This window comes from Macaca fascicularis, chromosome 14 (genome assembly GCF_037993035.2).
Source record: "Macaca fascicularis isolate 582-1 chromosome 14, T2T-MFA8v1.1".
Classification (NCBI taxonomy): Eukaryota; Metazoa; Chordata; class Mammalia; order Primates; family Cercopithecidae; genus Macaca; species Macaca fascicularis.
Window position 1 is genome coordinate 105,707,491 of NC_088388.1, and position 24,002 is coordinate 105,731,492.

Consider the following 24,002-nt stretch of genomic DNA (forward strand, 5'->3'; position numbering starts at 1 on the left):
ATTAATGTCTGTAAATATCTTTCTATTTAAGTGTAAGTCATTACGACATGGTTAGAAGGTTTGTGTGTAGCAAAATATTGTTGAATTGTAGGTTTCCCCTGGCCATTTCATTAGGGTTCCCAAATATCGATATATTTACTGTTTTTCCTTTGGTCCAGTTTGTCCAAGTAACAATATTCCGGTCATTCCTATGGTATTACACCTGGCTTTCAGCATTCTGGAAGTTGAATTTAGGAAATAACCTGGGAATCTCACTGTTATGAATGTAGACTTTTATTTAAACCTCCCATATTTACCTTCCTGAATTTAGAATTCCTCTGGTTCAGTGTCTCAGGAGAATAAACCTCTTATATTCTTCTAGAGTTAGCTGTGCCCCAAAATTTGTCCTCCCTTTATTTATTGGTAATAAAGTTCTACAAAAGTACATGACTACCTAGCTTGAAACTACATTTCCCAATTCCCCTAGCTACTACGGTTCTGAGTAATTATTAGTTTCCTAAAATAATATTGACCTGACAAAGTTTTGAATGGCAGAAGTGAAGTAGATCCCATTTCTCTTGGCAACTGACCATTAACAGTGACTACTGATGTTGGAGTTTTGCAGAAGCAGGCTCCAGTTTCTAGCTTCCTAAGTGTCAAGAAGATGCTCCAGTACTGGTGACATGTTAGTCTAACATCTAACTTCATGATCATAGGAATGCATACTTAGGCACCCATTTTTTAGTTTCCTGATGTACAGAGGCTAGTATGGCTGTGGCCATGGCTCCTGACCTAGACTATTCCAGTTCCCATGGTGAGCACAGGGGTAGGAGCTTGTGTACTTGGCCATTTCTATATTTTATGGGTATCATTTCAAGATATCCAGCTTAGAACCTGATTTTTATCTCTTCTCATGATTCTGTAAGCACATTATTCTCTGTATATCTTCCTACTTAAAATACCCTAGAGTGTTTTCTACCCTTGTACTTTTTCTGGAGTCTATTTTGGTCATATTTTGGATCTTTTAGACTATCCTTCTAATTAGGTTCTGTGTGTGTGTGTGCATATGCATGTGTGCATGTAAACAGGCTGATATTTAGATTCAGAGTGAATATACTTGCTTCTTAACCACTCCTTCTGTAGGAGCTGAGACTTCAGCTTTCTTTTAGACATTAAGCCAAATATCACTCAGGCATACGCTTTCCACCTTCCTCTTCCATTTCCAAATCCTCTTCCAGTCTTTGTGTGTTTGTATGTGTATATGTCATTTTGTTCCAATATAATGGAAGAGAGGAAGGTGGAAAGTGTATACCTGAGTGATATCTGGAAGTCATTTTGTTGTTGTTTCAAAAAAGATTAATGATTAACTTCAGAAAAGTATAATGATAAACTCAGGGGCTCGATTTGCTTAATTAGAAATTCTCTTGTTACAAATTATTCACCTGAATATCTTTTTTTGCTAAGGAATGCATTCGGATTTTTTTGGGTGTAGGAGAAGGATGACAGTTCTGAAAATGAAAATAAAAAACATCGAGACACATTATGTTTTCCTAAGCGTTGTAAAGTTCCTGCATTTTTCCTATTTATCTTCTTCTTTCTACTTGAATGGAAGAAAAGAAGGAACTCTGTCCTGTATGTCTGCTTTGTGCTTCCCTGCTCCAAGATCTGATGCAGTCTGAAGATAGGTCCAATGAAACTAGTTATTGAGTCAGCTAGACAGCCTGAAATCCCTTGAAATGCAATGATTCATTCTCTGGAAATACACCTTTCCAAATAAGGAAAGTAAGAATCTAGCTCACGATGAAATAAAACAGAAAAAGGATCTCACCAAATGTTTATGCATTTTAAGGTTGCAAACATTTTTACTTGCAGATGTTGAAGTAATTTTATAATTTGAGGCAATCTGTGGGATCTAAAATTCAGGCTAATAAGTTCTCCAAAAGGGATAGTCTTCCTGTATGTCCCCTGGAAATGATGAGGCAGGGAGTCTCAGAGGCACTTCAGTGACACCCCTGCACATTTTGTCTGCAATCCACTCTGGAGTAAGTACTGATGGCAAAGTGTGCTTAACTATAGGTTTCACACTCTGCATATCTGGTACCTGCTAGAGAGAGTACATCTTCTGGGATGTTCCTATTTGAGTGGCCAAACTAATGCCCTTTACATTCTTAAATTTTAGGATGCTAAAGATCATTCCACCACTGACTTCTTCGGACCCTGTCAGTTTTGACCTTTAACAGCCTAAAAACTCCATTTCTAGTAAATGTCAAGGAATTTAAAATTTAAAACATTCACGCAAAAGTTTAATATGTCTATAGACAGAACTTGAAAAAGAGATGATAAGTGAGAGGTTAGAAAAGATAACTGGAACCAGTTCTTGTAAGTTAAATAATCTCCTCACATTTTTTCACTTCTCTGACCAAAAGTCTTTCTTAAAAACGAGTTCATCATTGTGCTGGTCTCTCTGTATAAAAGATAAAGAAGTGGAAAGAAGAAAATACGCACAATTATTTTAAAAAGTGAATATTAGTTGATTTCATTACTTCAAAATTAGTACCAAATTAGATTCCTAGACTTAAGTATTCTATGTTCTCTATTTTCTGTATTAGTCAACGAATCAGAAATAGAGTTAGCCTAAATGTACTCTAAGGAGATCATGCAGAATTGTAATAACCTCAGCCCCCAAGAAGGCAAATCAACCTAGGAAAATATTTGGAGGCAAAAAAAAGGTCATGCTTTTTTCCTTTAAGAGTTCAGCCGACTTCTTATATGAACAATGTTTTACAGAAAATATTCCTCCACTAAAATTATGCTTCTCAGAAATACTCATTTTTGTAGAGAGAAATGATGAGAGAGAAGAGGTATAGGTAGGCTCAGTAAATCTGATCTCTTATGTTTTAGAGTTTTTCCTTCCCCCATACAGGTTAGACAGAGACAAATTAGTTGATGGCATTAGTTAAGTCACTTAAATTCTCTGGTTTCTTAATTTCCTTGTGGAAAAAGAAAGATTTTACTCTAATTTATTTCAAAGATTAGTTACAGCTCTAACATTTAGTGAAGCTTGAGAATTTATATAGTATTCAGTTTATAGAGGATCATACAAAGCAGCATGATCAAACATGTTAGAGTTGCAAATCTGAAAAATTTTCAAGTAAGATCTCCAGAGGAAACGTTGTCGTGTTGGCCAATATCACAAAAACTGATTAGAAAGCAATTTTGATTTAGTAATAGGTGACTAATGCATGAGAATCTTTGCACTTTAATAAGAGCCACAGAAAGGATTCTTAACATAGTATTTAGAGCAATCAGATTTTTCCTGATGCACAGTGTTACACACAAAACAACAGTGGGAAGAACTGACTGCTAAAAGATAAGGCCCAATTAAGACTGGTTTCAATTCTCGAGTTTAAAAATGAATACTCCAAACATACTGTATTTTAATAAATATTAAAATGTATTTAAGTAATACAATTCATGATCAGTTTTTTAGAAAGTAGATTGCCTTGTTTTGAGGGGATTTGAAACAGACATATTTCCTTAATATAACATAGTACCATATACAAACGAACAATATAAAATTTTGCCATTTCCTTCAAAGAACAATGTACACACAATTGGAAAAAAGGAGAAATTTAAAACGATATAGAGGCTTGATTACATGCTAAACCTAAAAGTAAGAACTTTAAAGTTAAAAATATATTCATAAGGCATTAATTCTGAAAGTGAATAAATATGGCCTTCCAATTTCAAGGCACAGTATTAACCATACAATATATAGAATGGCTATGTGTTTTTGCCCAGTCAGCCCCGTCAATTATTTCTTTAAAGTTTTTTCATGTCTTCTATACCTCTAGTCCCATGATGGCCTTAGTTCATGACTGTACCTTTGGCCTGGAACAATGCTGTTACCTCTTATCTTATGGTCATTTCACCTCTAGGTATTCCCTACTTCACTCCCTGTGGAAGCTCTTCTTTGATCATGTTGTTTCCAGGCTCAAAAACATTCAGTGGGTCTCTAATAGTATATAAGATCCTCTGTTATGTAAGTTGAAAAATGAATTCTCAGCTTTCAGCTTTCACTGAATGTTAGATCTTTTTTTTTATTTTTATTTTTTATTTTTATTTTTTAGAGACAGGGTTTCACTCTTGTTGAAGCTGGAGTGCAGTGGTGTGATCACGGCTCATAGCAGCCTCCATCTCCTAGGCTTACATGATCCCCCTGCCTCAGCATCTTGAGCAACTGGGACTTTAGGCACATGCACCATATCTGGGTATTTTTTTTTTCTTTTTTTTAATTTTAGTAGAGACAAGGTCTCACTGTGTTGCCCAGACTGGTCTCAAACTCCTGAACTCAAGTGATCCTCTCCCGTTGGCCTCCCAAAATGCTAGGATTGCAGGCATGAGCCACTGTGCCTGGTCTGGATGTCAGAACTATAATAATTTTTTAAATAAGCATTTTTTGGAATAATGTTAGATTTATAGAAGAATTGCAAAGATACATAGTATAGTTCTGCAAGAAGTGAGTTCTCTCATAGTCTTTACTCAATGTCATCTAATGTTAACATTCCACTTAACCTGGGTACATCTGTCAAAACTAAGAAATTAACAATGGTATATAACTATTAAGTAAATTGTGGAATTTATTCAGATTTCACTGATTTCCTATTAATGCTACTTTTTCTGTTCCAGGATTTAGTATAAAATATTTTTAGAATTATCTAGACCTAACCTAGTTTATAATTTATAAGTAAATGAAAGATGAGATCATTTATGTGGCTTATCCAGGGTCATAAACTAATTAGTGGCAGAACAGGAATATGAAATTCACATTCTTTTATTTGGTCATTTATTTAATCTGTCAGTAGTGGTTCTTAATATTTTCTGAATCATGGTCCACTTTGAAATCTGATGAGAATATTTAAAAAAGAACTCTCTCCAGAAACAAGCACATGTGAGTATGCGTAGAAAATGCTGCATAAATACAATAATCATAAGGCTTAAATGTAACAGCAAAACCCCCCAAAACCTCAACAGTAGTACTTTTAACTATGTTCCACCTTGGATTTTAAGTCAGATATTACTTGAATTGTTTCCACAGCCAAACATGTTTAACACTTACTTTTCTAAAGAACTTGGCCTTTTTAGCTAAACTGTGGATATCTAAAAGAAACTTCAGAAAGGATTATTAAACCTGTGTTAATTACAAAATAAATATTGACCTCCAGGCCACTAGACATGGTGCCATTTTTAATGGAGAAAGGGAAAGGAGAATGTAAGGAGTGACTTTTTCTTTTGCTTTAAATCATGCTTAATTATCTTAGTAATTAATTTTCACTTTATAGTATTTTAGATAATGCGTAAAATTTACTTAAACTTGGCATTATTTGTAAATGTTATTTATGACCAATGAAACAGTATTTATACTTCAAGGAAATTCTTTTTGTGTGTGAAATTAACAGATGTCTCCCATATAAATAGGAATTATCAATATGAATACCAGATTAATGCCTTTAAATTCTGAATCCTAGAACTAGGTAATTAACTTTTTAGCACTGCCATCATGAGAAGAGAGAACCACCAAGCTTTCCCTTCATACTAGTTAGGAATGGGACCTAAAGAAAAACAGCAAAACTTTACTTCTAGATTTAATTTTATGCCTAATCATACAAGCCAAACCTATGCCAAATAATAAACTAAATCATAAAGAAAAATATGTCTAACTTGCCAGGCTACAGGAAAACTACTAGATAAGAATTTCTTGAAGTTTCTTTGGATCTTTCCCCACATTAAGCATCCATAGGAAGAAGAGTAAATATTTATAACACAGAATGTCACCCTTGTATAATAATTACATTGACAAAGGAACAGAAGCAGAGTTTCTAGCTAGTGTTTTTGACTAGTATTACCGATTATTAAACTATATCCAAGGTACAGTTTGATGAAATAAAACTATAACCAAGAAATGTCATCATTCTTCAATTATTCCATTCATCTTTCTCTGAATTTACCAGAAAGACGCATTCCTCCAAATTGTTTATAAAGTAAATTCCTAAAAGCAAGCCTATATTCCCAGTAAATTATCATATGCATTCGATAAATGCTTACACAAAATGTTTTTTAGCCTCACAGAGGCAACAGACAATGTTCTTTGTCACTTGGAAGTTTCCACTTGCCACAAGTTTGTCCCATCTACTCATGTTCATTTCAGATCTAGAGATACTGATACAGTTAGAAATACAGACACTCCAAATAACCATTTTAGAAGGAATATCCTTCCTTTTTATTATCCTGAGTATAAAAACTCCAGAATAGCAAAAGTTCAACCTGAGGGCATTATATCTACAAAGAGAAAATGAATCTCCCTTGCTCTAATTCCACTTTGCTCCCCACTGCACTCTTCACCATTTTCTTGCAGAAGAAATCCTCTCATTGAGGCCAGTAATATTCAGAAATTAATGGGTTTTTTTAAAAAATAAAATTTGTGCTCATAAAAATAGAGAGTGGAATTGTAGGTATTAAAGGCTAGGGAAGGGTAAGAGGGGAGGAGACGATGTAGAGAGGTTAACAGATACAAAATTTCAGCTAGATAGGAGGAATAATTTCTGGTGTTCTGCAGAACTTGGGGGGAATAGGGTTAATGATAATTCATTGTGTACTTTCAGAGAGCTAGAAGAGCAGAGTTTGAATGTTCCTCACACAAAGAAATGATACATGTTTGAGGTGATAGATATGCTAATTATCCTGACTTGATCATTATGCATTGTAAACACTTATCAAAATGTTACTCTGTATCCTATAAACATGTATTATAATGTGTCAACTAAAATTTTAAAAAAGTAATTATTGTTTTTTTTACATGTTATTTCAAGTAGTTATCAACCCAGTGGGACAGCTTGGTCACGGGTAAGATCTCAGGCTTTGGAGTAGGGCACCTATGGGTTTGAATTATGACTCCCGCACTTATTTAGCTCAATGTTCTTAGTGACTTATTTAACCTAAGTTTCAGATTTTCCCGTCTGAAAAACAAAGATAATCACAATTCAGAACTCACACTCTTGCTGTAATGATTAAATGATAATATAAATAAATTATAAGTAATCCAATAAATGTTTGCTGTGACTATAATGAAATGGTGGAGCTAAAAGATGCATGAGAGCTCATCTAGGTCATCAAATAGCTTAACCAATAGTAGATGCAGTTCTCTTAATTCCTAGGGTAGGAATTATGCACTATATTAAACTCTTACACAAAAATGTGGTCTGTGCAATTTTAAACTTGGTGCTAGAGGTCTAAAGATAAATATAAGTTCTTGAGTTTTGTAAGAGATGATATGTGGGTATCTATGTCTGAGGGCAGGTTATGCAGTGAGAGGACTGTAGTCATCTTTATAAAAATTACTTATGTCTCAGGATAGCTTCTTAGTCTTCTCAAGCCAAGGGCTCTACTGCTTCTTAAATATAGAAATATAATTCAGTTCTGTACTAGATTCCTGTCTTCAGGAATCTATATCTGAAGTCCCAGTAAAAATCCTTTACAAGCCAGAGGTCTCATTTGTGAAAGTTCTTTTTCCTCCCCAGATTTTGCTTACATAATTTATACGTCGTTGTTGTTTTTTTAAAGTCCTCAAAGAGAGGTATGTAGAAGTAAGATTGGGGCTATATTTCCAGGCAGGTTTTAGCATTTCAATTTTCCCTTGTTGTAGGAAGAATAACCCCCACCTCCCAAGATGTCCATATCCCAATCCCTGAAAAATGTGAATATGTTAGGTCTCATAGTGTGATGGTTAATATTGAGTGTCAACTTGATTCAATTGAAGGATGCAAAGTGTTGTTCTTGGATGTGTCTGTGAGAGTGTTGCCAAAGGAGATTAACATTTGAGTCAGTGGACTGGGAAAGGCAGACCCACCCTCAAGCTGGGTGGACACAATCTAGTCTATTCCAGCACAGCCAGAATAAAAACAGGCAGAAGAACATGGAGAGATTAGACTAGTTTAGTCTTCTGGCCTACATCTTTCTCTCATGCTAGATGCTTCCTGCCCTTGAACATTAGACTCCATGTTCTTTGGCTTTGGGACTCAGACTGTCTCCTTGCTGTTCAGCTTACAGACGCCCTATTGTGGGACTTCACCTTGTGATCCTGTGAGTCAATACTTCTTAATAAACTCCCCTTTATACATACATCTATCCTATTAGTTCTGTCCCTCTAGAGAACCCTGACTGATACACATGGCAATGATGAATTAAGGGCGCAGATGGAATTAAGATTGCTAATCAGATGACATTAAAATAGGGAAATTATCATGGATTATCCAGTGGGTCTGACATCATCACAAGAGTCCTTAAAAGTAGAAGAGGGAGGAAGAGTCAGGAAAAGATAGGTGATGATGGAAGCAGAATTAGAAAGACGAACTATTACTGGCTGTGATAATGGAAGAAGGAGGTTCTGAACAGAGGAATGAGAGTGGCCTCAAAGCTGGAAAACGCAAGAAAGCATGTTATCGCCTAGAACTTTCAGCAAAGAATGAAGGTCTCATGACGCCCACACTGATTTTAGCTAAGTGAGACCTGTGTCAGACTTGTGCCCTACAGAACTATAAAATAATGTTTGTGTTGTTGAAGCCAACAGTAAGTAATTTAGTAAGCAATCACATATATATGATTACTTACTAATTAATTACATACTATACGATTACATACTTACATATATATGATTACTAATGATTACTTAGTAATCATATATATACATAGATATACATATATGATTCCCACATTTAAGCAAAGGTACATAATTCAGTTAATCATGTGATTATGTTATATGCACTGTTTAAAAATATGCACTATTTAAAGTGCATATATTAATAGTGCATATATTATATGCACTATTTAAAATCCATATCCTATAAAAAAACTTATCCCATCATTGGGATGATGGGAACGAAAATGTGTGTAAACATATTTATTGAAGAAAAATGAAAATGTCTAATTTGGAAAACTTAAAACTCAATAAAAATTTCTTTTTTGTAATGTCAGGTAAATAATGTTCATAGGAACAAACTTTGTGATAATTAAAAAATAGAAAATATACCTAAGTGTTCATCAACAGTGGAATATATGTATGAAATATTAAAATATGGTGGAGTCATACCATGTGTGACTGGAATGTCATACAGCAATTAAAATGATGAGCTTGAGCTGTCTGTGATTTAGACAGTCATCAGTAAGGGACTTTTGTTAATAAAAACACATAGGAATAAACTGATTACAATCTCAGCTCCTAGTTACAGCTCAAAATGCACCTTTGACCAAATTATCAAACCCATTCTTTCTTTGGAATTTCCAAAGGAAGATGTTCCAACATGGATAGATCTTAAAAGTAAGTATTAAATTGTGTTTAAAAGAAACCAAAGTTAGTGAAAGAGTCATACAGTAAAATACCATTTATGAAAATCAAAACATGTAAAATAAAATTATATTGTTCATGGATACATATGTAGAAAGTTAATATATAAAACATGGGACTGGGGCAGGGCACAGTGGCTCAGGCCTGTAATCCCAGCACTTAGGGAGGCCAAGGCAGGCGGATCATGAGGTCAGGAGATGGAGACCAACCTGGCTGAAAAGAAGAAACCCCATCTCTACTAAAAATACAAAAAATTAGCCAGGCGTGATGGCACGTGCCTGTAGTCCTAGCTACTCGGGAGGTTAAGGCAGGAGGATCGCTTGAACCCGGGGGGTGGGGGTCGCAGTAAGCGGAGATTGTGCCACTGCACTCCATCCTGGGAGACAGTGCGAGACTCGTCTCAAAACAAAACAAAACAAAACAAAACAAAACATGGGACTTTGAAACACACTAAACTCATTAGGCTGTCACAATGAAAGATTCAGAAAATTTCAAAGAAAATGTTTTGTTCATTTTTATTAAAAAATATCTGAACAAAATATAAAGTGTTTAACTGTGGTGGGATCATGGATATTATATTCTCTTTTCAGTACTCCACAATAGTTATAAAAATATTTTTAAAATTATTTGAATATTTCAGACAAAATGCATTTGGAATGAATCATTCAAAAAATGATTTCAATTTATCATAATATCAAAACAGTCCACTTCCAAAGTTTATAATCATATAGTTTTACTAAAAATAAACAGGATAAAAACCTCTCTGAAGATTTCAAGAGAAACAGGTAATGTTGGACATTCTACAGAACGTAATTCAGGGATAAAATAGAAGATTTCAAACTCTCATGAGCTTAATACTGGGTTTTACTTCATAAATTATATTTATTCTAAGAATCTACCCACCTGTCAGCTCAATGTGTCTGTCTATGGCTCTGTTTGATTTTAGAGAGCCTGGGGGTGAAGGTGCAGAACAATAACACAACAGTAAGCTTCAGTGTATGCAGTAGTTGAAATGATTTCATGCCTCAGACCTTGTTAATCACTAAGGATCATCATGAACTGTGAAAAAGACTACAAAAACTCTGAGTCACCACCAAAATGCACAGACTTGTGTGTGGCTGGCAGAGGTTTTTTTAATCCATCACTATGTAAACAAGGCCAGCTACTGTTAATGATGTCTACGCTCAGGGCATGAACTCCTCACACAGGTTGGGCCTATTCTTTTACACATCTTTTTTTTTTTTTTTTTTTTTTTAAGTGAAGCTGTCACAGAAGACATAAATCTACACTAAGTTACACAAACATGGAAAATAAGTGTCAGTACCATGATGGGAATAAATGGAACCACGTAACAGGATATGAGTGAGGTAGCTGATCTTCAGTCGCTTTTTTTCATCGTATAGAGCAGAAAGTATCAGACTCACTGATCTCTACTAGAGAATTTGACAAAATTCAATTTGATATGGTAATTATTGTCAGATCATCTGTAATATGCCCAGAATTGTGCTGGGAAAATTGGGAGAAGTTTAAAAGATGCAAATCCTCTTATAAACATCCTGAAAATAGCAGATAGTTCTCAGATAAGTAATGATTAGATAGAATCCTGTAACTTTGTCCAGAAGTTGTTTGTGAGGCCCTCAAAATCTCTTGGGCTCCTTAAAATTAGTAAGAGATGTGTCTTTATTCAAAAACAATAAAATCAAGGTATTCACTACCTTAATGAGCTTAGCAAGAGCTTTAAATGTATTTTTAAATGTGAACTTTCTCTTGATTTTATATTTGAAATTTCAGTTTTCTTTCTCATCTATTTTGCAGAATCAGGAAGTATTTGCTTTTCATCTAAAAACTTTAAATTCCCTCTCTGAAATTTCTGATACCAAATTACCCTCTAATTTGGTGTCAAAAGTTTGAAAATATCACTATTTTATTATTTATTATATTCAACTTTTATTATCTTTATATTCAAATTTTCTGCTTGAGTTTTTGGTAACCATGTCTATAAAAAAATCAATGGCCACTATTCCTACTTTACATTTTTTTCAGTATGATTCAAAGTTACCTAAAACATGAAATTAATTAAGTAGCTATACAGTAATGCCCAGAATAAAGCCAAAGTGTGATAAAGTAAGATATTTTCATGCTTTTCTTTGCTGTTAATTTTGAAGATGTCCATCTTATCAATGTATTTACTCATTAATTTTATAAATATTTATGGAGTGCTTATTATGTGCTAGACATTTTTATAAGTTTGGGAATATAATGATGAGCCAAACCAGACACAAAATAAGAATGAATCCAGGAGGCAAAAATGTGTAGTGTTGTCAAAGATTACCTTTAAGATAAAAAGAATTTAATGTTTTACTCTGTACCTGGTACAGCAGAGCATTCAAAATCCAGAAGTCCAAAATGCTCCAAAATCTGAAACATTTTGAGAACCAACATGACACTCAAAGGAAATGCTCTTTGGAACATACTGGATTTCAGATTTTCAGATGTGGGATGCTCACCAGGTAATATAATGCACAAATATGCCAAAACTCAAAAAATTTCAAACTGTAAAACACTTGTGGTCCCAAGCATTTTGAGTAAGGGATAATTTATATATATAAAATATATGTACAAAGAGTCCTTATTTATTCAAAAAAATAAAAACAGTCCAACCAGCATTTCTATCATATTTCTTTCATTTTTATAAAGTTTGAAAATATTGAGATTTCTATTATAATGCAGATCCTTAAGAACATTTGCTTTCCTGTATTTTAAACAGATATACTTAAGAAGGACAGAGACTGTGGGAAATGACAAACTTATTTTACTTCTCAGTCATGTGAAATATTTCATGCATTCTCAAAGCATGCAAATAAAAGTTTGTGTCACAATTACTATCTTTCGGGTTTAGGTGGTTCTACTCATAATATCTTGGAGAATGACAGGATCAAGAAAAAGAACAGGGTTTCACAAATGATAGACTAGCAGGCCAAAACAAAGCCAAAGACAGGAAGGAGGCGGCCGGGGAACACTTACTGGTAAGTGGTTGGGCTGACATTGATGCGCCGAGGGTGACTTCCTGACTCGAATTTGCTTGCCAGCGTGACATTATTTCCAAACAGGCAATAACGTGGCATTCGCACCCCAACAACTCCAGCCAGCACGGAGCCCGAGTGAATTCCTATCCTCATCTAAAAAAGAATGAAAGAGTAAAAGGAACACATTTGTTTCCATTTGGTATGCAATTATTTTAATGAAAGGCACTGCTAGTTAATAAATTAAACTATGAGTTCCTCAAAGACAGGAACTGAGTCCTGGTCATTTTTGTGAGCCTAATAGCTGGATCATTATAGTGCTCAAAGAACATAAATGCTATGGAATACACAAAAGAACATAAATGCTATAGAATACACAAATGAATAAGTATATGAAAAAATTTATGTTTAATTTGCTACATAAATCTGATTAAGTTACAGGTTAAATCAGATTTCATCTGTATATAATATGGTCTAACTTGAAGAGTGTATTTTTCTCCAGTTTCTCCCTCCAGTTATTCTTAAATAAAACCTTATTTGTTTCTTTCATAGCATTAAACATCATTGTAAATTAAATATTTATATTTCTGTTTATGTCATTTAAATGTTGGATTTTCCCATTAGAGAAAGATGTATATATATATATATAAAATTATATGTATTATATACATGTATATAATATATATATTTCTTTACTGCTGAATATTCAACATTTAGTATAGTACCTAGAGCAAAGCAGGTATTCAACATTAAGTGATAAATGTCAAAAAAATTGGCTGAATTCCCCAACGTATTATTAAAATGGAGTTAAAATAGAGAATTTAATCCTTGAGACAGTCAATAGGCATTGATTAAAAATTCTAAAGAGTAAATTAAATGCTGTAAATTTACTCTGATTAATCTGTCTGGTCCATGCCTTGAAAAGGCCCTCAATGTACAGTTGATATATAACTAAACATGATCACAGTAATGTAGTTATATTGACACAGTCTACACCAAAATAGCTGAAGCCAATGGATAACAAGTGGGAGATGATATCCTTAGTTCTAGGGGAATGTAGAATGTTCCTTGGAGGGAGGAAACCTGACCCCTAGATGCCTACCAAGTAGCCAAACTATCACCCCTTCACCACCAGGCTCTCTTTGCCACTCTGGTTGTAAGGATAAAAGTCAGTCTGAGAACAACCCTTGTCTTGGGGCTGAAGACTTCTGCATATATCAACTCATAAAAAGATAGGTTGAAACTAATGTGACCTAGCTGCATCCCCTGATAACCTTTTCACTTACTTTTAAAAAACTGACTCTAAAATTTATTTGGAAATTTAATATGGTAGAAAGACTCAAGATATATCTGAGAAAGATGACAAGTTAGAGCATTTGCCCTACCAGATATCGAATCTTAGTATAAACATATCTAATCAGTGCACAGATACCATCATATAAACAAATAGACTAATGGAACATTTAATCCAGAAAGGTTGCCATGCATATGTAGATGCTAGATTTATAGAAGAGTTGGCATTTCAGATAGGTGAGAAAAAGGTGTCCTTTTTATTAGAATACGCTGTATCAACTTTGTTTTATGTGGAAAAAAATTCCAAGTAAATTAAAGATCTTGATGTAACAGACATAACTTCACAGCTTTAAAAATAATTGTATTAAGAAACAATTGGTAGTATCAGTAAAAATGTAAAATATAGATACTTTAAAACATAGACTTTTATTTGTCTCTCAATAATAGTTCCTAGATGGGTCATCCAGATTGCCAGGCTGCTCTGTTCCCCTCAGTAATTCAAGGACCTGGTCCTTTTCATTGGTCCTTCTCCATGTCTTGGTGCATATCCAGGGCACCCTCATGTTCCAACTCACGGGATGTGGAAAGATAACTAATTTATCATTTAAGGTGATCTTCATAACTTTGTGTAGATTCAGATTTGTATCTGGCATCATTTTTCTCCTTCCTACAGGATTTCATAAATATTTCTTATACTGTAGGCTCACTGGTAATAAATTCCCTCTGCTTTTTTATGTTTAAAAGTCTTAATTTTGTCTTCATATGTGAAAGATACATTCACTGCAAATAGAATTCTGGGTTTAAAAAGTTTTTTACCCCCAGTAGTTTAAAGAGGCTGTTCCACTGGCTCCCCTCTTGCATCTTTTTGGATATAAAATCTGCTATCATCTTTATCTTAATTCTTCTATATATAACATATATTTTACTTCTGGTTGCTTTTAAATTTTTATTTTATCATCCGTTTTAGGTAATTTAGTTACGATTTCCCTTGATGTTTTTTTCCTTGTGCTTTGGGTTTGTTGAGCTCTTGGATCTGTGGGTTTATGGCTTTTATCAAATTTGGAAATTTTCTATTTCTTTGAATATTTTATTCTGTCCACCTCTCCCTCTCAGAGATTCTAATTACACATATATTAGGAACTTGAATTATTTCCAAAGTCCACTGATGATCTACTCATTTAAAATAATTTTCTCCATTTATTTGGGATAATTTCTATTGCTGTCTTCAAATTTATAATATTTTCTTTTGCAATGTCTAATTTGTTGTTAATCACATTCAACATACTTTTCATCTCAGACATTGTCATTTTCCTCTACAGAAGTTCAATTTGGAATGTTTAAAAATCTTCCAGGTATCAATTTAGCCTTTGAAAATATGGAATACAGTTAAAAATCACTCTTTTAATGCCCTTGTCTGCTAATTCTAACATCTGTTTCAATTCTGTACTATCCATTTGGATTAATTTTTCTCTTCATTATGAGTCCCATGTCTCAGATTTTCTTTATGTCTAGTAATTTTGGATTGGGTGCCATATATCATAAATGTGACTTCTTGAGTGTTGGATATTTTTATAATCTCATAAATATTATTGAGCTTTGTTCTGGGATGCAGTTAAATGACTTGGAAACACTTTGTTCCTTTCAAGCCTTGCTTTTAAGATTTGTTAGGCAAGACTGGAGCAGTGTTTCATGAAGGGCTAATTATCCTTCCTTACTAAGGCAAGAACCTTGAGTACTCTCCCCAGTGTCCTTGATTTATGAGGTTTTCCATTCTGCCTGAATGGAAACAGCCATTTTTTTTTTTTCCAAGTCCTGTGTAAGTGCTAGGTGCTTTTTCATCTAATCTTTTTGGGTATCTCCCTCACACCAGGGCTCAGATAGTTTCCTCACATATGTGCACGAATCACTACTCTGCAGAATACATAATGAGGATCCTTGGAAGATGTCAGGGGGTCTTTTTGCAACTCTCACTTCTCTGATACTCTGTGACCTTTAGCCTCCTTGGTCTCCCAAGACTCTCAGCTCCATCTCTTCAACTCAAGAAGTTTGTTGGGTATCTCCTGGTTTGTCCCTCCCTGAGCCACACCCTGGATGCCTCTCAAGGCATTTAGGGCAATCATAGGGCTCATTTAATTTTTTTCTTATCTCTCAGGAATCACTATCTTCCATTGTCTAATGTCCACTGTCATGAAAACTGTTCTTTCGTATATTTTGTCCTGATGTAAAAAATTTTAAGATGGGAGTGTAAATCTAGTCACTGTACCCCATATTGGCTGGAAGCAGAAGTGAGACCTACTTTTTTTAAAAAAAAGTAAACTATTTGAAAAACTTAAGCCTGTTTCTCATGAGGGAGTCTCTATTTGGACTTAAAGCAAAACATGCTGAGTATCAGTATTCCTCTTAAACTAAGTATAAAGCACCTTTCTCTAAAATTAGCAAAGCACACTGCAATATTAGTATATTTCTTTGGGTCTGTTTACTTTCAGAAGGCCAATTTATATTGTTATCTTGTACAATGCATGTTTGCTTGAAGTACAACCAAACCTTAGATGTGAAGACTGTCAGTTTGAGATTCTAATAACTATAGAAATCTTTTCAAGCAGGAGGAGAGCAGAAGTGAGTATTACATTGATACATTTTATAGACTCTTTTTACTCTTCTTTCTGTTAAAAAAAAAAAAAAAAAGACTCCATACACCATACCAACTATTTGAAAGGCTTATCTAGTTCTGTTTCTGCCTCCTTTCAAAAGACCTGAGGCTTTCTTTTTAGTCTAATTTTTAGAATTATAATTTATTATAACCTGAAAAATGCTGAAGACAAAAACTCTGATATTCTTGAGGGGGCAGAGGGTCATGGAGAGGAATAGTTCATTAAATTAAAAAAACAAAGTCTTGTCTCTTAGAAAATTATCTAAAAGAGGCACAAGAGTATCAACAACCACATAAACCACACTGACCCACTGTCACTACCTATCATGGAACAGGACTCAGAGAATTATTTAGTTTGGGAAGTAAGGCGATGCCACTGGAAACTTACAAGCTGAATCAGCAGACTGTTTTCTTTTGCATTTCTTTTGACAATTTATTGAGATTTCCCAGGAATTATTGCCTATATAAGGAAGTCACTGATTGCCTCATTCAGAATGTGCCAAGAGTATCTAGCAGTAAGACAAACAGTGAGATAATTTAACTATCAGTGAGGGCTTTACATTCATTTAGACAAGATTTAACTTTGTTTAAATGGGTTAACCAAGCAGTCACATTTGCATCCATCTGGCCAGTATGCTGTAGTTAAAGGGGATTACTTTGCACTAAACCAATGGTTCTCACCTGAGGTCATCTGAGCCCCTCAGTGGACATCTGGCAATGTCTGGAAGCATTTTTGGTTTTCACAACTGGGAGGGAGAGGTACTACTGGCATCTATGTGGCAGAGTTAGAAATTTCCTATAATAGCTTCCCAGCCCTGGAAAAGAATTTTCCAGCCCCAAATATCAATAGTGCCAAGACTGAGAAGCTGTACTCAGTAGACCTCTAGCAACCTATTAATCTTAGTAAATGAGGATAAACAAAAATATAAATGTTTTCATCTGATCAAAGCTTTGACAAAGCATACTAGACTTTAAGAGAATGTTCATGGAAAAAAAAATGTTTGTCCTAGGGATTTATTGAAAAACACAAAAGCTTCAGGATATATCCTGAGGTTAGGCTATCTATCACCCAATCTTTTATGTATTCAATGTACAAAATAATGCAAAACTCTGGGACACGTTAAAGTCCCCAGTTATCAAAAGATTCAGTTATTCTCACAATATTCTGCTTATTACCAGGCTCATAAACAACTGCATTAAAAAAAAAAAAAAAAAACGGTCCTCTTACAACTTTTAAAAGTAGAATGCTTGTACAGTTCTATCTCAGCAAGCCAAAACTCTCTTTTAGCTTAGTAAAGCAGGAATGTTGGGTTAGGAGGGCAGCACAGATCCTTTAGTCCATCCAGCTCCCTCATTTTACAAATAGACTGAAGCTCAAAAGAGCACAATGAAAACATTACATTAGTGTTAGGGTCAGCTCTAGATCTTAATTCACTTGGCTCTGAGTTCCGCGCATTATAAAAAATGTCCAAATTGCAGTGATGCCTCAGGCTGTTTCTACTAGGCCCATCAGACTTGATCAGATAAAATAAACAAAATCAGATTTAATCTGGTTTTGCCTACTTCATCTACACAGAAGAGTTAGCATATTCCAATTGAAACCCAGAAAATACTAGTTACACATTTATTAAGTCCAATACCAGAAACCTTCCATCCCTTCTCCATCTTACTGTTCATACTTTTCTACACTAAATATTTCCTGACTGGTCTACTCAGCACACTCCCTAAAATGCTTGCTGCATTCAAGCCTGTGAGCTTTTACTCATATGGATTGCCTCATCTAAAATACATCCAACCTTAATCACAGACTCTGCTCTAAGTGCTCAGAGTATAAACAGAAATAAGTCTTCATTTGTTGTTTTAGAGTTTTCATTTGCTGTAAAAGATACAATAGCTAATTGAAATTAGGATCATTGATACAAAGTTAAAGTATAAGAGAGGGCAGGGCACTGGTGACAGGTGGGTGGGGCTGACCAGGTCTGGAGAATCGGTAGTCTCTCTCAGGAAAATACTCTTTGAACTCAATGCTTCCCCACCTTTGGCTAGGTTTGGAAAGAGTGATGCAGCTGTAGTCAGAGGGGTGGGGGGAGAACATCCAGGTAAAGTGAAAATAATGTTCGAAGATCCTAAAGCCTGAAGAGCTTTGGCACATTTTTGAAACTGAAAGGAGTTCAGTTTCCTGAACTGAAAGTATATACCCCTCAAGGTAGCTGCTTCTTAAAGAAAAGGAGAGGGAGGCAGTTTGTAAGGCTGAGGGAATACACCCCACAGCAGATCATATAGCACAGGGTTTGCCAGTGTTGGCACTATTGACATTTTGGGTTGGATAATGCCTTTTCGTGGGTGGCTTGCACTGTGCATTATAGGACGATTACTGTCCCTGGCCTCTAACCACTAGATGCCAGCTGTAAACAGAAGGAAGAAGTTATGTCCTGTTAGTTCTGTTGCATAACTGACAGGGCGCAGGCTTTATATCCAATCCTGGCTCTACTATCTACTTAATGGTGGTAGAAATTCTCCAGCCAACAGCATTGTGATTTTCTTTGGGCAATTCGCGCTCTGCAGGTTTGGTGGGACTGACTCCACCCCCAGGTCCAGGAACAGACCCAAACTGGCAAGGGTATGATAGTCTCCCGAGGTTAGCAAATAATTTAAGAAAAGACAAGAGTAAATCTCAGCAGTTGTAAGAGACCTATAAGGAGAGACCCTCTTTTCCCTCAGCTAGTGCAGGATACATTTGTGAACACGGTACAGCATTCCAGTGAACAGCTAGAGCCAATTTGACACCATAGTTGTCGGAGTGAAGGGGACTTGGGCTGTAGCAGACCACCCTGTAGAGCCTGAGGATGAGGCTAGTGCTGGGAAGGCAAACCAAAGAGAACAACAGAGATGCCAAGTTCATGGCAATATCAATTTTGCAGCTATATCTAGCCTCTTAGAGAGCTAGTCCTACTTCTGGACTTCTGTTATTTGAGTCAATGGATTCCTTTAATTGTTTATGCCACCTTATTTTGTCACTTGCAAAAGAAAGACACGTAAAAGATACTCTAGCTGTGTGAATTTTAGGCATGTCAGCTACCTCTGTGAAGTTTTTATTCATAAGATGATAAATGATAATACCTTCTTGGCATGATTAATACCTTCTTAGGTGGGCTGTTAGCAGAATGAACTGAGAGAAACAATAGGCCCACAGTAGATGTTCAAAAACATGTAAGTTCCTTTCCCACACTTCCTGATAGCCATTATATTTCTCATGGTGTCAAGGACAATGCCACACACCCATTTATAATTAAGTAAATAGATTTATTAATTCTGGAATGTGCAAGTCAAACTGAAACCATGATTAACATTACAAGCTAGCAAGTTAAATACAAATTTGTATTGAAACAGTCCTATTTGTGCAAGAAAAATATCCAAATTAAAATACATCTATAAGAGAAAAAGAAGAAAGTCTTTTAGTAGAACAGCCAATAAACTCTTCACTCATGTTTGCATTGAAGTATTGCTTTTAGATTTATGTGATTAAGATTTTAGGCTTTGGAAAATAATTAACTGTTCTAACAGAAAGAAGCTTAAAATCATTGTGCACATTGTGAGGTAAGGGTGAAACAAATATTTAATCCTTTTGCCAGAATTAGTTAAAATGTGTCATAAACTTTTATCATTAAATACTCCTTTAACCAATAAAATGAGGTAAGTAAAATTTTTTACATTTTTGTCTCGTTCTTAGTAATATTTTTCTGACAAGAAAGTCAATGTTTTAAATTCAAATTTTGAAAGCTCAAGATTCTTAGGAAGAAAACAATCAGCTCACTCTAGTAGGTTTTACAATTTCTGCTTATTTCCCAGATGTGCAAGGAAACAGGGTGAAATAATCTCTGTGACTATGTGGCGTTTTTCTATTTATCAGAGGACTCAGCCTCCAGTCTGATGGTGTCAGAATGTCACATTCTCAAGTAATACACTAGGACAAATAGCACTTTGGGCAAAATATCTTACTGTGTTTACTATAAACATTACAGAAGCACCATTCATAGATAAATTTAACTTTACAGACAGTATTTGACCAAATAATTATTCTCATCACTGGTAATTTCAGACCATACAATATGAAGTATTATGACTTTTATAAAATAAAACATGGTAAAATTTTAAATAATATTTTGCAGCTGGGGAAGAAAGTGGGTTTGTAATCTTGTTTACATTTTCTGATGAGGAAGGATAAAACCCTACAAACCACTGATTAGGAGGGCATGTCTAGAATCATACAACTGATGGCACTGAATAAAATGTCAGATATTGCTGTGAGGATATAGCAATATGGCTCAAATTCACCACTATTTTCTCACAGGGCACTCCTTAATGTGTATGTTTTCATTTAAATATATTTGATACCTGATAAGATGTTTAAATTTGACTCAGTTTGTAGGAGTGTTATTATTAAGGCCTATAAGCTGAATATGAAATTTACCTCTGTGCAAAAAAAGTCTTAAAAATCTTTTCAAAGAAACAGATTTAAATCAACCGAAATACTTGCATTGAATATGCATGTACTTAGAAATAACCAGCATATAACTTAGTGGTTAAAATATTCCTACCTACTTATCAATTCACTCAGTTAATAAGGAAAATCATTTTCTGTCAAAATGCAACTCTTAACAACAGATAATCTGGAACAAAATTTCTAGGAAGAAAAAAATTTCATAGCAGCATAAATTAAAAAATGATTTTAAAAACTTTAAATATGTAGAAATGAAATCCTTTGAAAATAGATAAAGGGATTTAGGAAAGGATTCTCATAGTATTACATGTGTGTTTATCATTAATTCATTCATTTAAATTACTCAGAGAAAAAACATGCATTTGACAGAGGTGTAAGAAGAAAAGGAATTTTAATAATGAATTTGATTGTTAAACATAATAATGCCTATCATCTTTCGTAAGCCATAATTTCTTTTAAAAATAAGAATAAATAGCATAGCTAAGTTTACATTCCAGAATAAAAGTACAGGAACAATATTAAACCCCTGAGTTACAACGTAGAACTCTTGGCTACACACTGGAATCAACTGGGGAGCTTTAAAATTGCTGCTTTGAATTTGATTACCGGAGAGTAAGATTTAACTGGTTTGGGATGAGGATTGGGTATTGGGATTTTTAACCCTTCCTAGGGTTTCTAATGTGCATCCAAGGTTGAAATCCATGAGTGTACAAAAATCACTTAATGTTTCACAGATATATTCACAAATAATCAATACTGCACGATCCAAATAATTTATATACCTCTACTCTTTGCCCAGGAAATCATTTTCGCCAGCATTCTGTAAATTCCTTCACATCCATATACACAGATATACTACTACTTCAATTAGGAAACACAATATTCCATTTTGCTCCCAGGACACTGAAGTTATCAACAAAATATTCCCTTATATCTCCTGATGGCTTTTAAAGGGCACAAAAATATGTGTTTAATTAAAATATTAGCAACTAGAACAGAACTGTGAAGCCTCCTCAGACTTAATGTATTCTAGTTGGTGTAAGACAGAGAATTTCCTTGAGACCTCAGCACATCTGTTTTCATGGCAAACATGAAACAGTTTGGGTGGCAACCCAGGCTCATTTATAGAGCATTTTATATAAACTTTTTATAGAAAATAAAAAGTGCTTGTGGGGGGCAATGGGACTCCAAAGGGAAGCGACTTTGTCTTGGGCGTTGGTCATTCCAGAAGCCCTGGCAGCAGCGTGGTGCTGGGGGGGGAGGGCATTTTACCGAAAGAGGTGTTACCCTTTTGGAAGGTGTCATAGGCTTTGGAATCTGACCCATCATTTATTATATTATATTGGCAATCTTGGCAAGTTAAACATTTTGATAATCCTCTTTCTGAACCCTTTTTTTCATTATTAGAAATGAACAAAGCATAATGATAATGTATGTTTATACAAACCCCTATAAAACTGATTAAATAGTCATAGAGTGTTATCAAGGGAAAAGAACAAGGGAAAGTGTTTTCTGAAAAGTTAAATTGTTTTAAGAGTTTGAAAAATAACAGAAAGCTAAAATAAAATTCAAAGACCTACAATATCAAATGTAAATCAAGCTGTCATAACTAAGCCTAAGGAGGTATGACTACCAAATGTCATGTGGTGTCCTAGATGGGACCGTGAAACATAAAAGAACATTAGGGAAAAATTAAAATATGAATAAATTATAGACTTTAGCTAATAATAATGTATCGATACTGGTTTGTTAATTGTAACAATTGTACCATATTAGTTTTGGGTGACTAGGTGTGGGACACTTGGGTGTTCTATATAATAATCTTTGCAAATTATTCTGCAAAACAGAAACAATTCTAACATCAAAAGTTTATTTAAAAATGTAAATCATACGCTTCTCCACCAACAAAAAGGACATATTTACAAAATGTTTCTTTTTTTTTCAGATGGAGTCTCTGTCACCCAGGCTGGAGTACAGTGGCGCCATCTCGGCTCACTGCAGCCTCCACCTCCCAGGTTCAAGCAATTCTCCTGCCTCAATCTCCCAAGTAGCTGGGACTACAGGTGTGCGCCACCATGCCCGGCTAATTTTTGTATCTTTAGTAGAGACAGGGTTTTGCCATGTTGCCCAGGCTGCTCTTGACCTCCTGGCCTCAGGTGATCTGCCCGCCTGGGCCTCCCAAAGTGCTGGGATTACAGGCGTGAGCCACTGCGCCTGGCCAACAAAATGTTTCTTATTGTTAAAAATGTTTCTTATCTTCAGATTCAGACAGTAAGGGACTGTAATGTGAAATAAAGTAATTGAAAATGATAATATCAAAAAATAATTAACAAGTGTTAGGAACGAGTCAACCAACCGATAACCAAGCTAATTCTTTGGTACATACAGCCCATACTCTGTGTATTGATGTTATTACTAACATTTATTCTATTTGGGCATTAGATGGCGCTCATGTTCATTTTACTGAGCAGGTTGGCTCTTTAATGTCAGCAGTAGGTCTCTCAACTGGAGAAATGTCTTTAAGATTTGACGCAATATTACTTTTAGGGGTTAATTATGAAAACGAAATCAACCTCATAAGGCTCAAAGCTTTGGATTGGGTGGCAAAATTCAAACAGTGAACAAAACTGGAAATTAAGAAATTGCTAACCAAAATTCCTAAGTCCCAAGGAATCCAATGGTGGGCTTCAAGACATCCTGCTCAGACCCACTGAAGTTGTGGGCACAGATGTGCCTATGTTGCATCCATAGTATCTGTCACCTTTTCAAAGAAGTTCATAGATTTCTCAAATTTTGAGAACCATTGCCCTAAGTTTCTTTTCAGTTCGAAATCATTGCTGCATCATCAACACCCACCAGTGGATTTTGTATTTAGTAGGCAATTTTTAAATGCTTGTTGATTGAATGAATAAGTAAATTAATAAGCAGAAGAATAAATGAAAAGGAAAGGAAATGCTATGCCAGGCACAAATGTTCCTCTCTCCCTCTTCTAAATACTTGCACCATGGTATTTTTGACACTGAAGGCATTGGATGCTCATTCATCTTTGTATTCCTCAAGATTTGGAAACAAAGAATGAGAAGCACCACTTAAACAAGAAATCTTGAATCAGTGCTTTATATCTAGTCCCACTTCTGCTTGTCAGATTATTCCAAT

General features: G+C 34.9%; 1 protein-coding gene and 1 long non-coding RNA gene across 3 annotated transcripts in view; one reads left to right on the forward strand and one right to left on the reverse strand.

Moving 5' to 3' along the window:
- LOC135967113 (uncharacterized) overlaps positions 1–24,002 on the forward strand; it is a 574,461-nt gene that overhangs the window by 522,864 nt on the left and 27,595 nt on the right. The gene's annotated exons all lie outside the window — the stretch shown is intronic.
- GUCY1A2 (guanylate cyclase 1 soluble subunit alpha 2) overlaps positions 1–24,002 on the reverse strand; it is a 525,457-nt gene that overhangs the window by 21,171 nt on the left and 480,284 nt on the right. For both annotated transcript variants that reach the window (XM_074015141.1, XM_045371095.3), the window contains exon 7: positions 12,404–12,558. In XM_074015141.1, coding sequence (XP_073871242.1) covers positions 12,404–12,558 — 155 coding nt within the window. The remainder of the gene's footprint in view (positions 1–12,403; positions 12,559–24,002) is intronic.